Source organism: Erythrolamprus reginae, chromosome 1 (assembly GCF_031021105.1).
Source record: "Erythrolamprus reginae isolate rEryReg1 chromosome 1, rEryReg1.hap1, whole genome shotgun sequence".
Taxonomy (NCBI): Eukaryota; Metazoa; Chordata; class Lepidosauria; order Squamata; family Dipsadidae; genus Erythrolamprus; species Erythrolamprus reginae.
In genome coordinates this window covers 345,899,466-345,915,761 of record NC_091950.1, presented here as the reverse complement: position 1 = coordinate 345,915,761, position 16,296 = coordinate 345,899,466, and the positions used below count along the sequence as shown (strand labels likewise).

The window sequence follows — 16,296 nt, the reverse complement described above, 5'->3', positions numbered from 1 at the left end:
AATATTTTTTGAAATTAATAAAAATACAGACACCACCCCTCAGAACTTGTGGGATGCAACCAAAGCATACATAAGAGGATTAACAATATCCTATACTGCAAAATATAATAAAGAAAGAAAAAGAAAATATGAACAATTAATAAATGAATTAAAACAACTAGAGTTTCTATCACAACAAAATGTGAAAAACAAAGATTTGGGGAAAAAAATAAATTTAATTAAACACAAAATTAGATTACAAGAACAAAATCAGCTTTTGGAAAAAATAAAGAAAGCTAAGCAACAGTATTTTGAGCATGCCAATAAATCAGGTAGATGGTTAGCATACAAATTGAGAAAGCAAAGACAATCTAAATTAATTAGAAAATTAGAAGATAAAGATGGAATAATAAAATATGACCCAGAGGGAAAAGCAAATATAGTTCAAAACTTTTTTAAAGAATTGTATAAAGATGATAATATTGAAGAAGAAGCCGTATTTAAATACCTAGAGAGTGCAGAGTTACCACAAATAACAGAAGAGCAACAAGAAAAGATGGAGAGTCCAATAACGATGGAAGAACTCCTTATAGTTATTAAAAAGCAGAAAAACAACAAAGCCACGGGACCGGACGCTATCCCGGCAGAGTGGTATAAAATAGAAAATGAAGTATTAAGAAATAATATGCTCCAAATTTTTAATGAATGTAGAGTAGATGGTAAAATTCCTAAATCATGGTCGGAATCTTTGATAACTTTAATTCATAAACCAGATACACCAAAAGAAAAAATTAAAAACTATAGACCAATATCTTTATTGAATGTAGATTATAAAATTTTTATAGCAATATATGCAGATAGATTGAAAAATGTGATAAACAGCAAAATTCACTCAGACCAAAATGGTTTCCTTCCAGGTAGACAAATTAAAAATAATCTTAGAACAATTATTAATGTATTAGAGTATTATGAGCAACATTCAGATAAAACATTATCTTTAATGTTCTTAGACGCGCAAAAAGCTTTTGATAACGTGAATTGGACATTTATAAAGATGCAATTAAATAAAATGAGATTCGGCCCCAAATTTGTTAATTTAATAGACGCTATTTATTCAGAACAAACGACAAAAATTATATTAAACAATGAACAATTAGAAGCGTTTAAAATAAATAAAGGAGTGCGGCAAGGATGTCCCATATCACCTCTTCTTTTCATTATGACTTTAGAAGCACTCTTAATAAAAATAAGATCAGATCCAAAGATAAAAGGTTTAACAGTTAGAAAAGAGATATACAAAGTCCAGGCCTTTGCAGATGATTTGACTTTTATAATGGAAGATCCGTTAGTCACAGCACCAAGATTAATCCAAACAATAGAACAATATGGCAAGGTGGCAGGTTTGAAAATAAATAAAAATAAAACAAAAATTATAACTAAAAACATGAGTAAAATACAAGAAAGCAATTTAGAATGTATTACTGGAATGCAAATAGTTAAAAAAGTAAAATATTTGGGAATATGGCTAACAGCCAAAACAATAACATTAAAAAATGATAATTATATAAAATTAATTAATGAAATTAAAAAGGATCTAGAAATATGGAACAATCTAAAAATATCATTTTTGGGAAGAATTGCTACGATTAAGATGAATATCTTACCTAAGGTATTATTTTTATTTCAAGTGATCCCAATCAATCCAGGGGCTAACTTTTTTAAAAACTTAACAAATGTGGTTAAAAAATTTCTATGGCAAGGGAAAAAGGCAAGAATTAAGATAAATATGTTAGAAGACATAAAAGAGAGGGGGGGTTTTGCGCTCCCAAATTGGAAACTATATTATCAGGCAGCTGCCTTAACATGGATTAAAAACTGGATAACTTTAGAGGACATGAGAACATCAATATTAGAAGGACATGACCTCATGCTTGGTTGGCATGCTTTTGTGTGGTACGATAAAGATAAAAACCATTCTTACTTTAAAAGACACACGCTGAGAAAATATTTATTTGATGTCTGGAAAGACATAAAGAAAAACCACTTTTTAACAATTCCAGATTGGGTTACCCCCTTGGACGCAATAATACATCCAAATTCCATTAATGACTCAAGAAATATAAGATATAAAGATTTGTTAGACAATCAAATGAAATTAAAATCTAGAATTAAACTACAAGATGAAGGGATACAAATTGATTGGTGGCATTACGCACAGATTAGATCCAGATACCAGAAAGATAGTACACTCTATATATTTAACAAAAGTAAAAACCTGTTAAGTGAGTTAATCACTAAAAACCACAACAGAGTAATTGGAAAAATATATAAATATTTGATTACCCACAAGAATATTGAATTAACATTAAAAGATAGTATGATACATTGGTGTAGAAACATAGGTAAAGAAATTGATTTAGATACATGGGAGAAAGTTTGGATGTGCAATTGGAGAATGACTAAATCAGTTTCTTTGAAAGAGAACCAAATTAAAATGTTTTATAGATGGCATCTCCCACCAAGTAGATTAGCAAAAATGTTCCCAAAGACATCACCTTTGTGCTGGAAATGTAAGAAAGAAATAGGATCCTATTATCATCAATGGTGGACATGTAATAAAGCTAAAATGTATTGGAAAATGATAGAAAAAATGACAAAAGAAATTACAAAGCAGAAAATAGATTTCACCCCGGAGTTTTGTTTGCTAGGAATTACTAACCAAAATTATAAAAAAGAAATTTTGTACTTGATTATACATATTTTTACAGCGGCAAGGATTATATACGCGCAAAATTGGAAAGGGGAAGATATCCCCAAAGAAGAGGGAGTTATTGCAAAAATATTAGACTGCGCGGAAATGGACATGATGACAAGACGCTTGAATGAACAGGAAGAAACCAAATTTTACGCAACATGGAACAATGTTTATGAATGGATAGATAAGAATAAAAAAATAAAGAAAGAAGAGTAGTAACAAGTATAGATATTTTAGATGATCTTTTCTTATTAAGATTTATCTTAGATTTAGTTTACATAGATAGAATAGAAATTTGTTTTTTCTAAAGATTTTTTTGACTTGAAATTAATTAGAAACTTTTATATGACAGTTAATTTTTTTACCAGATATTTTTTGTATTAGTAGCATTGAATTAGATATTCAATTGTGTATTCCTTTTTCTGTATCTGCAATTATACTTTTGAGAAGAGCAGGGATGATACATCCCTACAATGTATGTTAAATGTTTGTAAGTTTGTTTGTCATTTTAAAGAAAATTAATAAAAAGATTTTAAAAAAAAATAAAACAGCTGGGGGTGCTTCCCAGCGTCCTCCTGAACCCGAACGCCAAATCCGAACTTCCAGGTTCGTCATTCGGGAGGCCGCCGAAAAGCCCCCCGGCTGTTTTAAAAGGTGACAGTCGGGTGGCGGGGCTTCCCAGCAGCCTCCCGAATCCAAACTTTTGCCGAACTTCAGGGTTCGGCATTCGGGAGGCCGCTGCAAAGCCCCGCCGCCTGGCTGTCACCTTTTAAAACAGCCGGGCGGCTTCTCGGTGGCCTTCCGAACGCTGAACCCGGAAGTTCGGGTTTGGCGTTCGGGTTCAGAAGGACGCTGGAAGCCCCCCAGCTGTTTCAAAAAGCGACAGCCGGGCGGCGGGGCTTCTCCGCGGCGGCGGTGGGTTTGTAAGAAGAAAAAAGTTCGTAAGAAGAGGCAAAAATTTTCTGAACCCTGGGTTCGTATCTCGGGTAGTTCGTAAGACGAGGGGTTCGTATCATGAGGTACCACTGTACAGTGTTCCCTCGATTTTCGCGGGGGATGTGTTCCGAGACCGCCCGCGAAAGTCGAATTTCCGCAAAGTAGAGATGCGGAAGTAAATACACTATTTCTGGCTATGAACAGTATCACAAGCCATCCATTAACACTTTAAACCCCTAAATTACGATTTCCCATTCCCTTAGCAACCATTAAATTATTACCCACCATGTTTATTTATTAAAGTTTATTTAAAAAAATATTTATTAAAGGCGGATGAAAATTTGGCGATGACATATGTCATCAGGCGGGGAAAAACATGGTATAGGGGGAAAACCGCAAAGTATTTTTTAATTAATATTTTTGAAAACCCGTGGTACAGACTTTTTGCGAAGTTCGAACCCGCGAAAATCGAGGGAACACTGTAGTACATATTGAATTTATCCAAATAAAAGGAATTCATAAGAAATAGGAAATACATGGCCTTCCTGTTGACAGGATTTTTATGTGGCCATTTTAGGAGTCTTCGGATAGGGGCGGCATACAAATCTAATAAATAATAATAAAAAATAATAATTTTAACCCTTTTCTCAAATCTTTTGGTGAAAGAACTCCATAATTTTGCATTCACGTGGATTCAGGAACTGCAAATAATGGCTACAGTATGTTAGGCAGACTTATATGGCTGTCAATAAGTATGTTCTTAAAACCAACAAAAATCACCTGATGTCTGAGGTATGAAAATGAACACTTTGTTGCTCCATATACCTAGTTGCTTGAAAAGTAAATTGGGTGGATATAGATGACATTGGATGGGTGCCTATGACATCCTGTCTGGTTTCGAAACGGTCTATGGTTCCCGCATTGGGAAATTGTTGGGATGGGATGGGGTGTATTTTTCTGTAATGTTTTAAAGATCACAGAATTTGGGTTTCTTGTTTTGGTGGTCTGCAACAGTCAGACATCCTAAATGTTTGTTAATTTCTCACCCAGCAGAGTCTAGAAGATTGGTAAAAGATGCTGGAGGAAGTGCTGTGTCTGGCAGCCCACACTAAACATTTGAAAGTGGTTTTTAGATTACTGTGGCAGCCACCGCTTAGTCTAACTCTGACCAAATACCAGGGATAACATGGAGCGCTTATGGTTCTATGGTATGCCTTCCAACCACAGCACTGTTCAGAAATGGAATTTGAATCAGCAGTCCATTGGGAGCAATTGGACAGGAGCATTTTTCATATCCAGACTGCCTTTTTCATTTCACTGTTCCTTTCTATAGGAAACTTGGAAATACTGCAAATATATATATCGAGCTTCTAATTCTTGCAGTGATTTTGTTAAAAAAAAAACCCTATGAGGTTTAGAACTGTTCAATAAAAACACTGTTTAAAATATTAACTTTCTAAGTACTTTTAAAAATCTAGCATAGCTAAGTTACTATGGATTAATATCAATGCCAGCCTCCTTCACATATCTTGACGATGGCAGTAATATAATTAAATGTTGGTGAGAAATTGAAATTATCATGAGCCTAGAATTAATAGCAGCAGCACTTATATAATGCTTCACAATGCTTTACAGCCCTCTCTAAGCAGTTTACAGAAGCAGCATATTGCCCCCAACAACAATCTGGCTCCTCATTTTACCGACTTCAGAAAGATGAAAGGCTGAATAAACCTTGAGCCAATAAGAATCGAACTGCCAAACTGCTGGCAGCAGTCAATCCACAGAAGTAACCTGCAGTACTGCATTCTAACCACTGCACCACAGCGGGTCATTAAGCATCTAATTCTGAATATAGGTCTAACATGTGATATCCTATCAAAACATACAGATTGCTAAGTGGACAGTGATTACCAAAGGTAACTAGAACAAAAATACAGAATTAAGTGGAAAACAAGGGATAATGGATTTGCAGCTGGCTGAAGCGTAGACATCAGAGAGTTATTGTTAATGGCGAATATTCTAAGCAGAGAGAGGTTACAAGCGGTGTGCCACAAGGGTCTGTTCTGGGTCCTATTCTTTTTAATATGTTTGTGAATGACATAGGAGAAGGTTTGGTAGGGAAGGTTTGCCTATTTGCCGATGACTCTAAAGTGTGCAATAGGGTTGATATTCCTGGAGGCGTCTGTAATATGGTAAATGATTTAGCTTTACTAGATAAATGGTCAAAGCAATGGAAACTGCAGTTTAATGTTTCCAAGTGTAAAATAATGCACTTGGGGAAAAGGAATCCTCAATCTGAGTATTGTATTGGCAGTTCTGTGTTAGCAAAAACTTCAGAAAAAAAAGGATTTAGGGGTAGTGATTTCTGACAGTCTCAAAATGGGTGAACAGTGCAGTCAGGCGGTAGGAAAAGCAAGTAGGATGCTTGGCTGCATAGCTAGAGGTATAACAAGCAGGAAGAGGGAGATTATGATCCCGCTATATAGAGTGCTGGTGAGACCACATTTGGAATACAGTGTTCAGTTCTGGTGACCTCACCTACAAAAAGATATTGACAAAATTGAACGGGTCCAAAGACGGGCTACAAGAATGGTGGAAGGTCTTAGCATAAAACGTATCAGGAAAGACTTAATGAATTCAATCTGTATAGTCTGGAGGACAGAAGGAAAAGGGGGACATGATTGAAACATTTAAATATGTTAAAGGGTTAAATAAGGTCCAGGAGGGAAGTGTTTTTAATAGGAAAGTGAACACAAGAACAAGGGGACACAATCTGAAGTTAGTTGGGGGAAAGATCAAAAGCAACGTGAGAAAATATTATTTTAATGAAAGAGTAATAGATCCTTGGAACAAACTTCCAGCAGATGTGGTAGATAAATCCACAGTAACTGAATTTAAACATGCCTGGGATAAAAATATATCCATCCTAAGATAAAATACAGAAATTAGTATAAGGGCAGACTAGATGGACCATGAGGTCTTTTTCTGCCGTCAGACTTCTATGTTTCTATGTAATATCAGAGAAAAATAGCAAGATGACACCTGCAAACCAATCTGGAAATTATTTACATACAGATACCCCAAATCCATCAAATTACTTTGAGGAATCGTATCAGAATACCCATGTAGCTCTCTTTTCTCCCTTAATTCTCCATTTCTTTGCCTTTACCCGCAGAATTACAGAACTGGATAGAAGCAACCCTGAAAGACAGCTCTCTACTTCTGAACAAAGAAGACTCTGTTAACTCCCTTGAACTGCTTCTGCATTAGGAAGCTATACCTGCCACTCACCCAGAACCTATTTTCCCATGACCTATTCTATGCTCTGTGTTCTGGAACAACAGAAGACAGGCCTTGCCTTCATTCTGCGTGACTTCCCTGCCCTGCCCCAAAATTTGAAATAGGCTATAATGTTATCCGCCCCAGTGTCTCTTCTGAATTCTTCCAAAGTGTCTTTTAAAACTTAGTTTCCTATGTTCTGATTCTTTATGTTGTCTTGTTCAGTATCTAACTGAATTCTAAGTGTTCAGAATTAGACCCAGTCTTTTAAGGTGAAGGCTGATCAATGCAGAAAAGAATACGAGAGAAATGAAGTACATGTACAGACACATAAATGAGGCATGCTGGCCTTCCAAACAACATAGTCATAGTGCCTTTAATACTCTGTGAAGGAGTGCTTTGCTCATCCTGGCATTAATTGTGGAATCTGCCTTTTAAATACTTTGCTCAGCCCTAGACTGAAGCCTTCCTGCACTCCTTTTTATTCTATTCCATAAAGGAGGAGAAATATTATTTCTTCTCTAAGCCATCTGGTATCTCCTTATCTAGGATTTTTCAAAGACAGTGAATAGAAGTTTGGCGAAACCATTAGCAAGCCTCTTCAGTAAGCTAGGAGGCAAAGCCCCTTTTCTTGCAGATACAAACAGGGGTGGGCTACTGCCTGGATGGGGGGAATGCAATGGGGCAGCAAAAATGGATCTCTACCCCAAAGCACCCAATTTGCACTGAAAGATGTTGAAAGAAAACGCATAAGCCACACCCACAGTGCAGTAGTAAAAAATTTGGTAGCCCTTCACTGGATACAAACCCTGGCTAGGTTTCTATCAAGCTGACATTAGGATCCTGATTCTTCAACTGGCTCTTAAATTTGTTTGATCGTATCCCTTTTAGAGACTGAGCAAAAATAGGATTTGAGTGCTCCAATTATTCTCTAGAATTTATTGCCATTTTCAAATGTAATGCTATATTCAAATGTTCACTGAGCAGAGCAGATGTTATTGCCGTTGCTGCTTTTTCTTATATTTAAACATATTTCAGGAAAGCAGTTTTGCTCTTAGCACTCCAGAGCAAATTTCTAATACCCACTCTACAAATCTAGCCCTTCCTTAATTTTCCTTGACAAGAGCTCCCTTTTTTCATCACCTTTATGCATCCTTTCTGATCTTCAAGCCTCTGCTGTGTTTTTTATTAAGCCTCATTAGCTTCATTTGCTCCCAGCCCTCCTTTGCTTTTATTGTCTCCTATTTTAAGAAACTCCCACCTAATTTCTGCTCATTTTCTCAAGAATGTCTCATACCACGGAATCCTACTTATCACCAAGTTAATTATACTTTTTTTTCTTGAAGAATAATGTAAACATGTAGCTAAAATCAGTTTTGGTTCCCTCAAAAATCAATTTAAAAATACCTCTCCTTTAAAAAAAAAACAGTTTTTAACAATTTACGGTACTTCTTTACAACGTTTCCATATCGGCATACGCACATTTAATTAATTAATTAATTAATAATTAATAATTAATAATAATAATTATTATTATTTATTAGATTTGTATGCCGCCCCACTCCGAAGACTCGGGGTGGCTCACAACAATAATAAAAACAATGTTACAGTGGAACAAATCTAATATTAAAAGAGAAAAAGACATATAAAACCCTATCATTTAAAACCAAACAACACATACATATCAAACATAAAATATAAAAGCCCAGGGAAGGTGTCTCAGTTCCCCCATGCCTGGCAGGGACCTCATCGAAACGTCGCCAGAAATTTCCAAATCCTACATGGGAAGAAACCCCGTCATATATATAAATATATATATATAATATGTTTCCTTAATTTTGTTTCTATATGTATTACTCTACATTTTGGCTTTATTAATTTGTTTCTATACACATTACTATATTTATAGACAAAATTACAATCCTTCATTATGCATCAATTCCCTTTGTCCAAGTTTATTACTGATTAATTAAAAAAAAATACCTGCCCTTATTTCTCTCTCCCCCACCCATTTTCTTTTATCATCTTTTTTGTCTTAAATGCTACTGCATTATTTTTAGTGCAAGCATATATGCAACTTTAGATGGTTTTGATGTGGTTAGATGTTAATGGGAAGAAAACCATATATGTACAAAAGGTACACCATGTTAAAAACATAAAAACTGTAATCAGAGAGGAAATACTTTACCTTTCCATGCTGGCCTGCTCTTTCATAACAGATAACAGCATCTTCCCACATTTCAAGCTCTTTGAAGAGCTGCAGAGCTGAAGAGGTACATCCAAGGTCGAATAGTAAGCTTGCAAGTTGACGCTTCAAAGTAGAATATTGACAAATTCAGTTACACATTTTTCTTTAGAACAACATTGAATCAGTGCTTACATGAATTTAGATTATAAAATAATTTGAAATGCTCAAGACATTTCTCAAAAGTACAGAAATTTCTTTCTTTCTTTCCTTCCTTCCTTCCTTCCTCCCTGTCTTTTTTTCGTTCTTTCTTTCTTCCCTCCCTCCCTTTCTTTGAAATTCAGAGATGTCTATTAATTTTGCACCTGTAATTTCTGAAAATCCTGGATAACTGAGCCTCAGTGGTGCAATGGTTAGAAGTGCAGTACTGCAAGCTACTTCTGGCAGATCGAATCTCATCACCAGCTCAAGGTTAACTCATCCTTCCATCCTTCCAAGGTTGGTAAAATGAGGACCCAGATTGTTGGGAGCAATATGCTTACTTTCTGTAAACCGCTTAGAGAGGGCTGTAAAGCACTGAATCCCATGGGGCTCAGAACTCCATCCTGAGTCCTACGAGATTGTGCAGCATAGAAGTCAGATAGATAGATAGATAGATAGATAGATAGATAGATGGATGGATGGATGGATGGATGGATGGATGGATGGATGGATGGATGGATGGATGGATGGATGGATGGATGGATGGACAAATAAACAAACAAACAAATAAATGCTTTTGTTAAATTTAAAATTAGTAAAGATTGGCTGTGGATTTAAAAAAACTTACTCACCCAAAATTACCCTAACCTTGGAAGTAATGGTTCTTTCTCCATTTCCAGATACTGGAAAAGAAAAAAGAAGCCAGGATACGCACACAAATAACCAACAATAAGGCCTATTGATGCTGGCCAATACTGACTTTATCTGTCTAGAGTCTGGGCCACACTGACATTCTGTGATACAATCCAGAGACAATTAAGGAGGCTAACTGGGGACAGAGGAAGAAAAGTCTGGCCAGTTCATGTATAGAAACCAGCTATCAGTTAATGAAACAATTGAAATGAAATCCTGGATAACACATTAGCGGGGATTAATTCCAGGTTTATGTAGTAGTCACTCCACTTGAATACCCAGCCTTAAAAAGCAAAGGAAATCTGATTAAGAGACAGGGAAATTAAAGCAAAAGAGCAGATAGGACATGAGCTCACGGTGTATTTTGTTTCAACGAGTCCTCGGAGAGGGGCGGCATAGAAATCCAATAAATAAATAATAAAATGTGCTCTTAAAGATATATAATCAGTAGTAAAGATTTGCATATGTCTTCCCCTAACAGATATGTTTCAGATGCACTGAGTTGACACACTCAATACTTTTAGAGTAGGCTAACTTATCCAATTGCTAAACACTGGAAAGTAAGACTCGTTGAAGCATGATGAGAATGAAAAATATTTACCCATTTGAGCTGTCCTGATAAGCCCACCTCTCAGCAATGTCCCCATGGAACATGGCATAGGACCAGATTATCTCCGAGACTGCCTTCTGCCGCACGAATCCCAGCGACTAGTGAGGTCCCACAGAGTTGGTCTCCTTTGGGTCCCATTGACCAAACAATGTCAGTTGGCGGGACCTAGGGGAAGAGCCTTCTCTGTGGTGGCCCTGGCCCTCTGGAATCAGCACCCCCGGAGGCTCGTACTACCCCTACCCTCCTTGCCTTCCAAAAGAGTTTAAAAACTCATCTTTGCCGCCAGGCCTGGGGTCTCCCAGATCTCCCCCCTGACCAATGAGTGTTGTTAGAATGACTGTTGAATGAATGGTATTGATCGTTTTTTAATTAGAATTTTAATTAGAATTTTAAAGATTGCTTTTAATGTATTACTTGGATTGTTATTACTGTATTACTGTTTCCTGTTTTTTTCTGTACATGCTGTGAGCCGCCCCGAGTCCTCGGAGAGGGGCGGCATACAAATCCAATTAAAACTAAAACTAAAACTAAACTAATGTCACTCAAATGGAGACCCAATGGGGGAATTTCATGCAGAAAGGTAGATGGCTGCTGGATTGATGGCAGACTTCCCTGACCTCTTTGCTCTCCACCCTTCCATCTTTTCCTTATCCCATTGCTGTTTACTTGTTGTTTTCTTTTTCATAGTCTATTTTATTGTTCTATGATTTTACTTCTGTTTTGTTTACGCTCTTTTCATGTCTTCCTTCTCATTGCTGTAAACCAGCTAGAGTAGCCCCATGGTGAGTGTTGTAGTTGGCTCTGGCCCAGCTCCTGCCCCAAGGAATGTGGAGGTGGATGCAGGGGAAACATCAACATGTCATAGGCCTGTTTTGTTTCCGACAGAGTCAGGTAGTGCAGTTTCTTCGGACGAAGAAGAAGGTGGGAGTGACTTGGAAGAGGGGGGCTTGGCAGACAGCCCAGGAAGCCAATCTCCATTATCTTCGGTCAATTCGGATGAGGAAGTGTTAGACCCACGCATGCACAGAATTATGCATAGAAGAGACCAATTGAAGAAATATTACAGGAGATAAGAGAGGCCACCTGTGTTTGGGTGGGGCTCCAGTAATTAGAGCTGCTGATATAAATAGCAGCATGCTGGCTTGGCCGTTGAGGAAGATTATCTGATCGTTGTTCTTCAGGACTGTGCCTTGCTGTTTGTTGATTTTTCATGATTTTGAAACCAAAGCAGAGCAAAGTGTGCGTGTTTCACTTCGTGGAAGGAGGGCTGTGACTTTTCTTGACAGCTGCTAGCTAAGTACTTAAGGACTGATTAAGGGGATTGTACAGACTACCAGGTTGTTTTGGGACGAGTGCTCTTTGCAATACAAAATGGGTGCTTTGTTTCTTTTGAATTTTTGTGATAAACAACATTGTTTTTGAACTTTTAAGTGTGTGTGTCTGAACTTTGTACCCTTGAATTTTCGGGAGACTCACACCATAGAGCCCGGCAGAATAGTGAGATACGCAGTGGATAAATTTAAGAAATAAATAAAAGAAAATGACATGAGCTTCCTACAGTCACTCACCCATTCTGGGCAAAATGCTGCACGAGAGTAATTTCACCAGTTATGATATGTGCACACTAGCTTTGGTGCTACTCTGGAGCTTGACAGATTTGGACACCTCAATCCACAACCTAATAATATAGCTGAAATTGATCTAGCTGCTGTATACTGTACACTTGAGTTCATCTCTGTGGGAAAACTGTTGCCAAGTTTTCCCACAGCAACCTCTAGTTATTTGAAAGAGATTAGTACTGAAGCATCTTAAGAATCTCCCTGGAGTCTTAAATGCTTTTTAAATGCCAAATCTTTCCATTCCAACTTCATCAACTTTCATCTTTTACCATAATCTCATTACATTACTGATTCAATGGCCATGAGAAACCTGAAATTTCAAGGCCTACCTCTCCAAAGTATTTGAATTATCTGTCTTTGGGGTATTTAGTACCCATAGGACCAGTAGCGGGTTGCTACCGGAACGGATAGGGTTGCTATACTGGTAGGGAAAGTTGCGCTGTGCACACAGCTTCCCTTTTCTTGCGTATGCACACCCCAGCATGTTTTTGCTCCTGAGCATGCGCAGGAAGCAAAATCTCGCAAGGGGGCGCACACATATGTGTGATTTTGGCAATACTTTGCTTCTACGCATGCACAGAAGCAAAAAAAATCACCAATCTCTCTCTCGCACGCATATGTCCACACACAAGATTTTCCTTCCTGCACATGAGCAGAAGCAAAAAGATGGTGTGATACGCGCACGCACAGGAGAAGCAAAGCTGCGTGCACAGCACACCAGTAGTGGCAGGATTAGGAATCCGCCCCTGCATAGGACACATAGCAAGTGTGGGTTCTACTTACCTTCCCTACCAGTTTGCATCACAATGGAAGTGCACGTTTTGTGTGTGCATGCCTGCTTCGCTCGCACCCGTGCGTCACTTCCCAGAAATGACCCTCTGCACATGTGCAGAAGCCTTTGCACATGCACAGGGGCTTTTTTTCCCAGTCTGCGACAACCGGATAACCAGTTCAAGAGCATGGACCGTCGATCATTGCTGCCGGTGCGGCAAGGAGTGGCAACTTTCCGCTACTGGTTCTAAAGAACTGGTTTGAACCGGTAGCAACCCACCACTGGTCCATAGGACTGACAATCGTTTTCTATTGACCAGCAGGGAACAAAAAAGTGCACTCACATCCTATAAAGGTGAAACCCTTTCACTCAGAATCCTTATATGTTTCTTTTCCTCATACAATTCTCTCCCTGGGGCTTTGGTTCCATTTTCTGAGTCTGCTCTTGTACCTCTAAGATTTATTCATTCCTAAGACTTTTTTCTTAAGTAATTAGGTAGGTAGGTAGGTAGGTAGGTAGGAAGGAAGGAAAGAAGGAAAGAAGGAAAGAAGGAAAGAAGGAAAGAAGGAAAGAAGGAAAGAAGGAAAGAAGGAAAGAAGGAAAGAAGGAAAGAAGGAAAGAAGGAAAGAAGGAAGGAGAAAGAAAGAAAGAAAGAAAGAAAGAAAGAAAGAAAGAAAGAAAGAAAGAAAGAAAGAAAGAAAGAAAGAAAGAAAGAAAAAGAAATTTAGACAGAACGCAAAATTTGGAATTTTTCCAGAAATCTGGAAACTTCTGAATTAGAAAATGCAAATTAGTATGATTCAAATTAGCATATTTGCCTCATTCATCATAGTCTGTGCAGCTATGCTATATTATTTACTGTGAAAAATTTTTTTTTATAACATCTACATACACCAAGAAACTACAATTCTGGAGTGCAGTGAAACACTGTTTGAAACAATGTTGGACAATTGGTAATAAAATAATAGAGAATGAACATTTTTAATGTCTTCAGTGAATGCTTAGCTTCTCTGCTTTTTAGAATAAATACCTGCAAAGCAAACAACATTGAAAATGCCAGGCTAGCTGGAATTCAAATTTTTCAACAAAATTGGGCTATCATGGCATGTTCACTTGTCTTTTTCTATATTATCCTGCAATGTCTTTTTCTCTTTCTCTCACTCTCAAAGCTCAGAATAGCTTGAAGAATTACACACCCACACAAACACACCCATACACCTTGAATGATTAAAGCCTTTAATCTTTCTTCTTCTCACTTTTTCTCCTGGGATATGACTGCACACAATTATTATTATTATTATTATTATTATTATTATTATTATTATTATTATTATTATTATGTCAGTACAACACAGCAAACGAGATCACTATGCTGGATTTCGTATTTCATCACTAGTCGGGCGCTTCCCAAGCACCTAGGACTGTGTGATGTAGCGGCGAATTATATTTGCCGATCCCAGTAAAGCGGCCTTTTGCAATTGACAGATGGAGATTTTGTCAATTCCGATGGTTTTCAAATGTCCGCTGAGATCCTTTGGCACTGCGCCCAGCAGTGTCAAGTACCACTGGGACCACTTTCACGGGCTTATGGCAGAGTTGTTGCAGCTCGATTTTAAGATCTTCGTATTTCACGAATTTCTCTAGCTGCTTCTCCTCAATTCTGCTGTCCCCTGGGATTGCGATGTCGATGATCCATACTTTCTTTTTCTCCACGATCACAATGTCTGGTGTGTTATGCTTCAGAATTCGGTCAGTCTGAAGTCGGAAGTCCCACAGTAGTTTTGCTTGCTCGTTTTTGACCACTTTTTCGGGCTTATGATCCCACCAGTTCTTTGCCACTGGTAAATGGTAGTTCCGGCACAAGTTCCAGTGGATCATTATTATTGTTGCTGTTGTTGTTGTTGTTGTTGTTGTTGTTATTATTATTATTATTATTATTATTATTATTATTATTATTATTATTATTATTAATTAGGTTTGTATGCCACCTTTCTCCGAAGACTCGGGGCGGCAATGAAATTAAACTGTTTAATTTTACCTGCTTGATAAATACTTCAGTTTTAAAATGAATATTTCTTCTTTTTGGTGGCCTTCTGGGGACTTTACATAGCACAGGGTATAAAATCTAACCTGACTTGCCCCAGCTTTGCTAGGCCCTTTCCCTCAATTGGTGACTAAATGGACATAGTTTTTTGGAAATGGTGCAGCAGTGATTGGACACTGTCTTCTTGTAGAATGGTTTTTTTAACTTCCCCTCCTAGCTTCAAGCTTGGAGGCTTCATCTCAGTCTCTCATGACATATTACCCAGATTCAAGTGTGATTAGCTTTTTTTGAAATCAGCCAAATTTGATTAGAAGCTCACTTGTGCTATGACTTCATTGCAACCTTCACCCCTGCCCCAACATACACTGTGTTTGTGTGAGTGTGTGCATATAAATCTGTTCTGTAAACAGTGCAGAAAAAAATATGCACCAAAAATAGATAGCTCAACTGGACATAACACAGAGATTTTAAGATGTATTAAATGTTTGAGGAGAAACTAACATTTTATCCAGACCCATAAAACAACAACAAATGAAATTGTCATCCAAATAGAGAGGAGTCACATTTCAAGGTAAATGCCAAAAAAAAAAATCACTGACAACTCTAATTGTAGTTTATTTATAGCTAAAATATAGTCTAGCTAACAAGAATGGTGGAAGGTCTTAAGCATAAAATGTATCAGGAAAGACTTAATGAACTCAATCTGTATAGTCTGGAGGACAGAAGGAAAAGGGGGGACATGATCAAAACATTTAAATATGTTAAAGGGTTAAATAAGGTTCAGGAGGGAAGTGTTTTTAATAAGAAAGTGAACACAAGAACAAGGGGGCACAATCTGAGGTTAGTTGGGGGAAAGATCAAAGGCAACATGAGAAAATATTATTTTACTGAAAGAGTAGTAGATCCTAGGTTGGTAAATCCACAGTAACTGAATTTAAACATGCCTGGAATAAATATATATCCATCCTAAGATAAAATACAGTAAATAGTATAAGGGCAGACTAGAAGGACCATGAGGTCTTTTTCTGCCGTCAATCTTTTATGTTTCTATGTTTCTAGCTTCTATTGCCAGAATGCAAATCTCCATCTTTTTTAATTTTAGTCCTGGATGGCTAGCTCGTGCTAGTTCTGAGCTATCCATCCAGGATTAAAACAAAAAAAGGCTAGGCCAGGAACAATTTTGTGTACTTTTGATGGTGGATTAGCGATTTAGGAGAACTAAA

At 37.4% G+C, this 16,296-nt stretch overlaps 1 protein-coding gene across 1 annotated transcript in view; it reads right to left on the bottom strand.

The window, feature by feature from the left end:
- Positions 1–16,296, bottom strand: part of TTC27 (tetratricopeptide repeat domain 27) — a 106,172-nt gene that overhangs the window by 45,413 nt on the left and 44,463 nt on the right. The window contains exon 9 of the mRNA XM_070727120.1: positions 9,138–9,260. Within this exon, the coding sequence (XP_070583221.1) occupies positions 9,138–9,260 (123 nt within the window). The remainder of the gene's footprint in view (positions 1–9,137; positions 9,261–16,296) is intronic.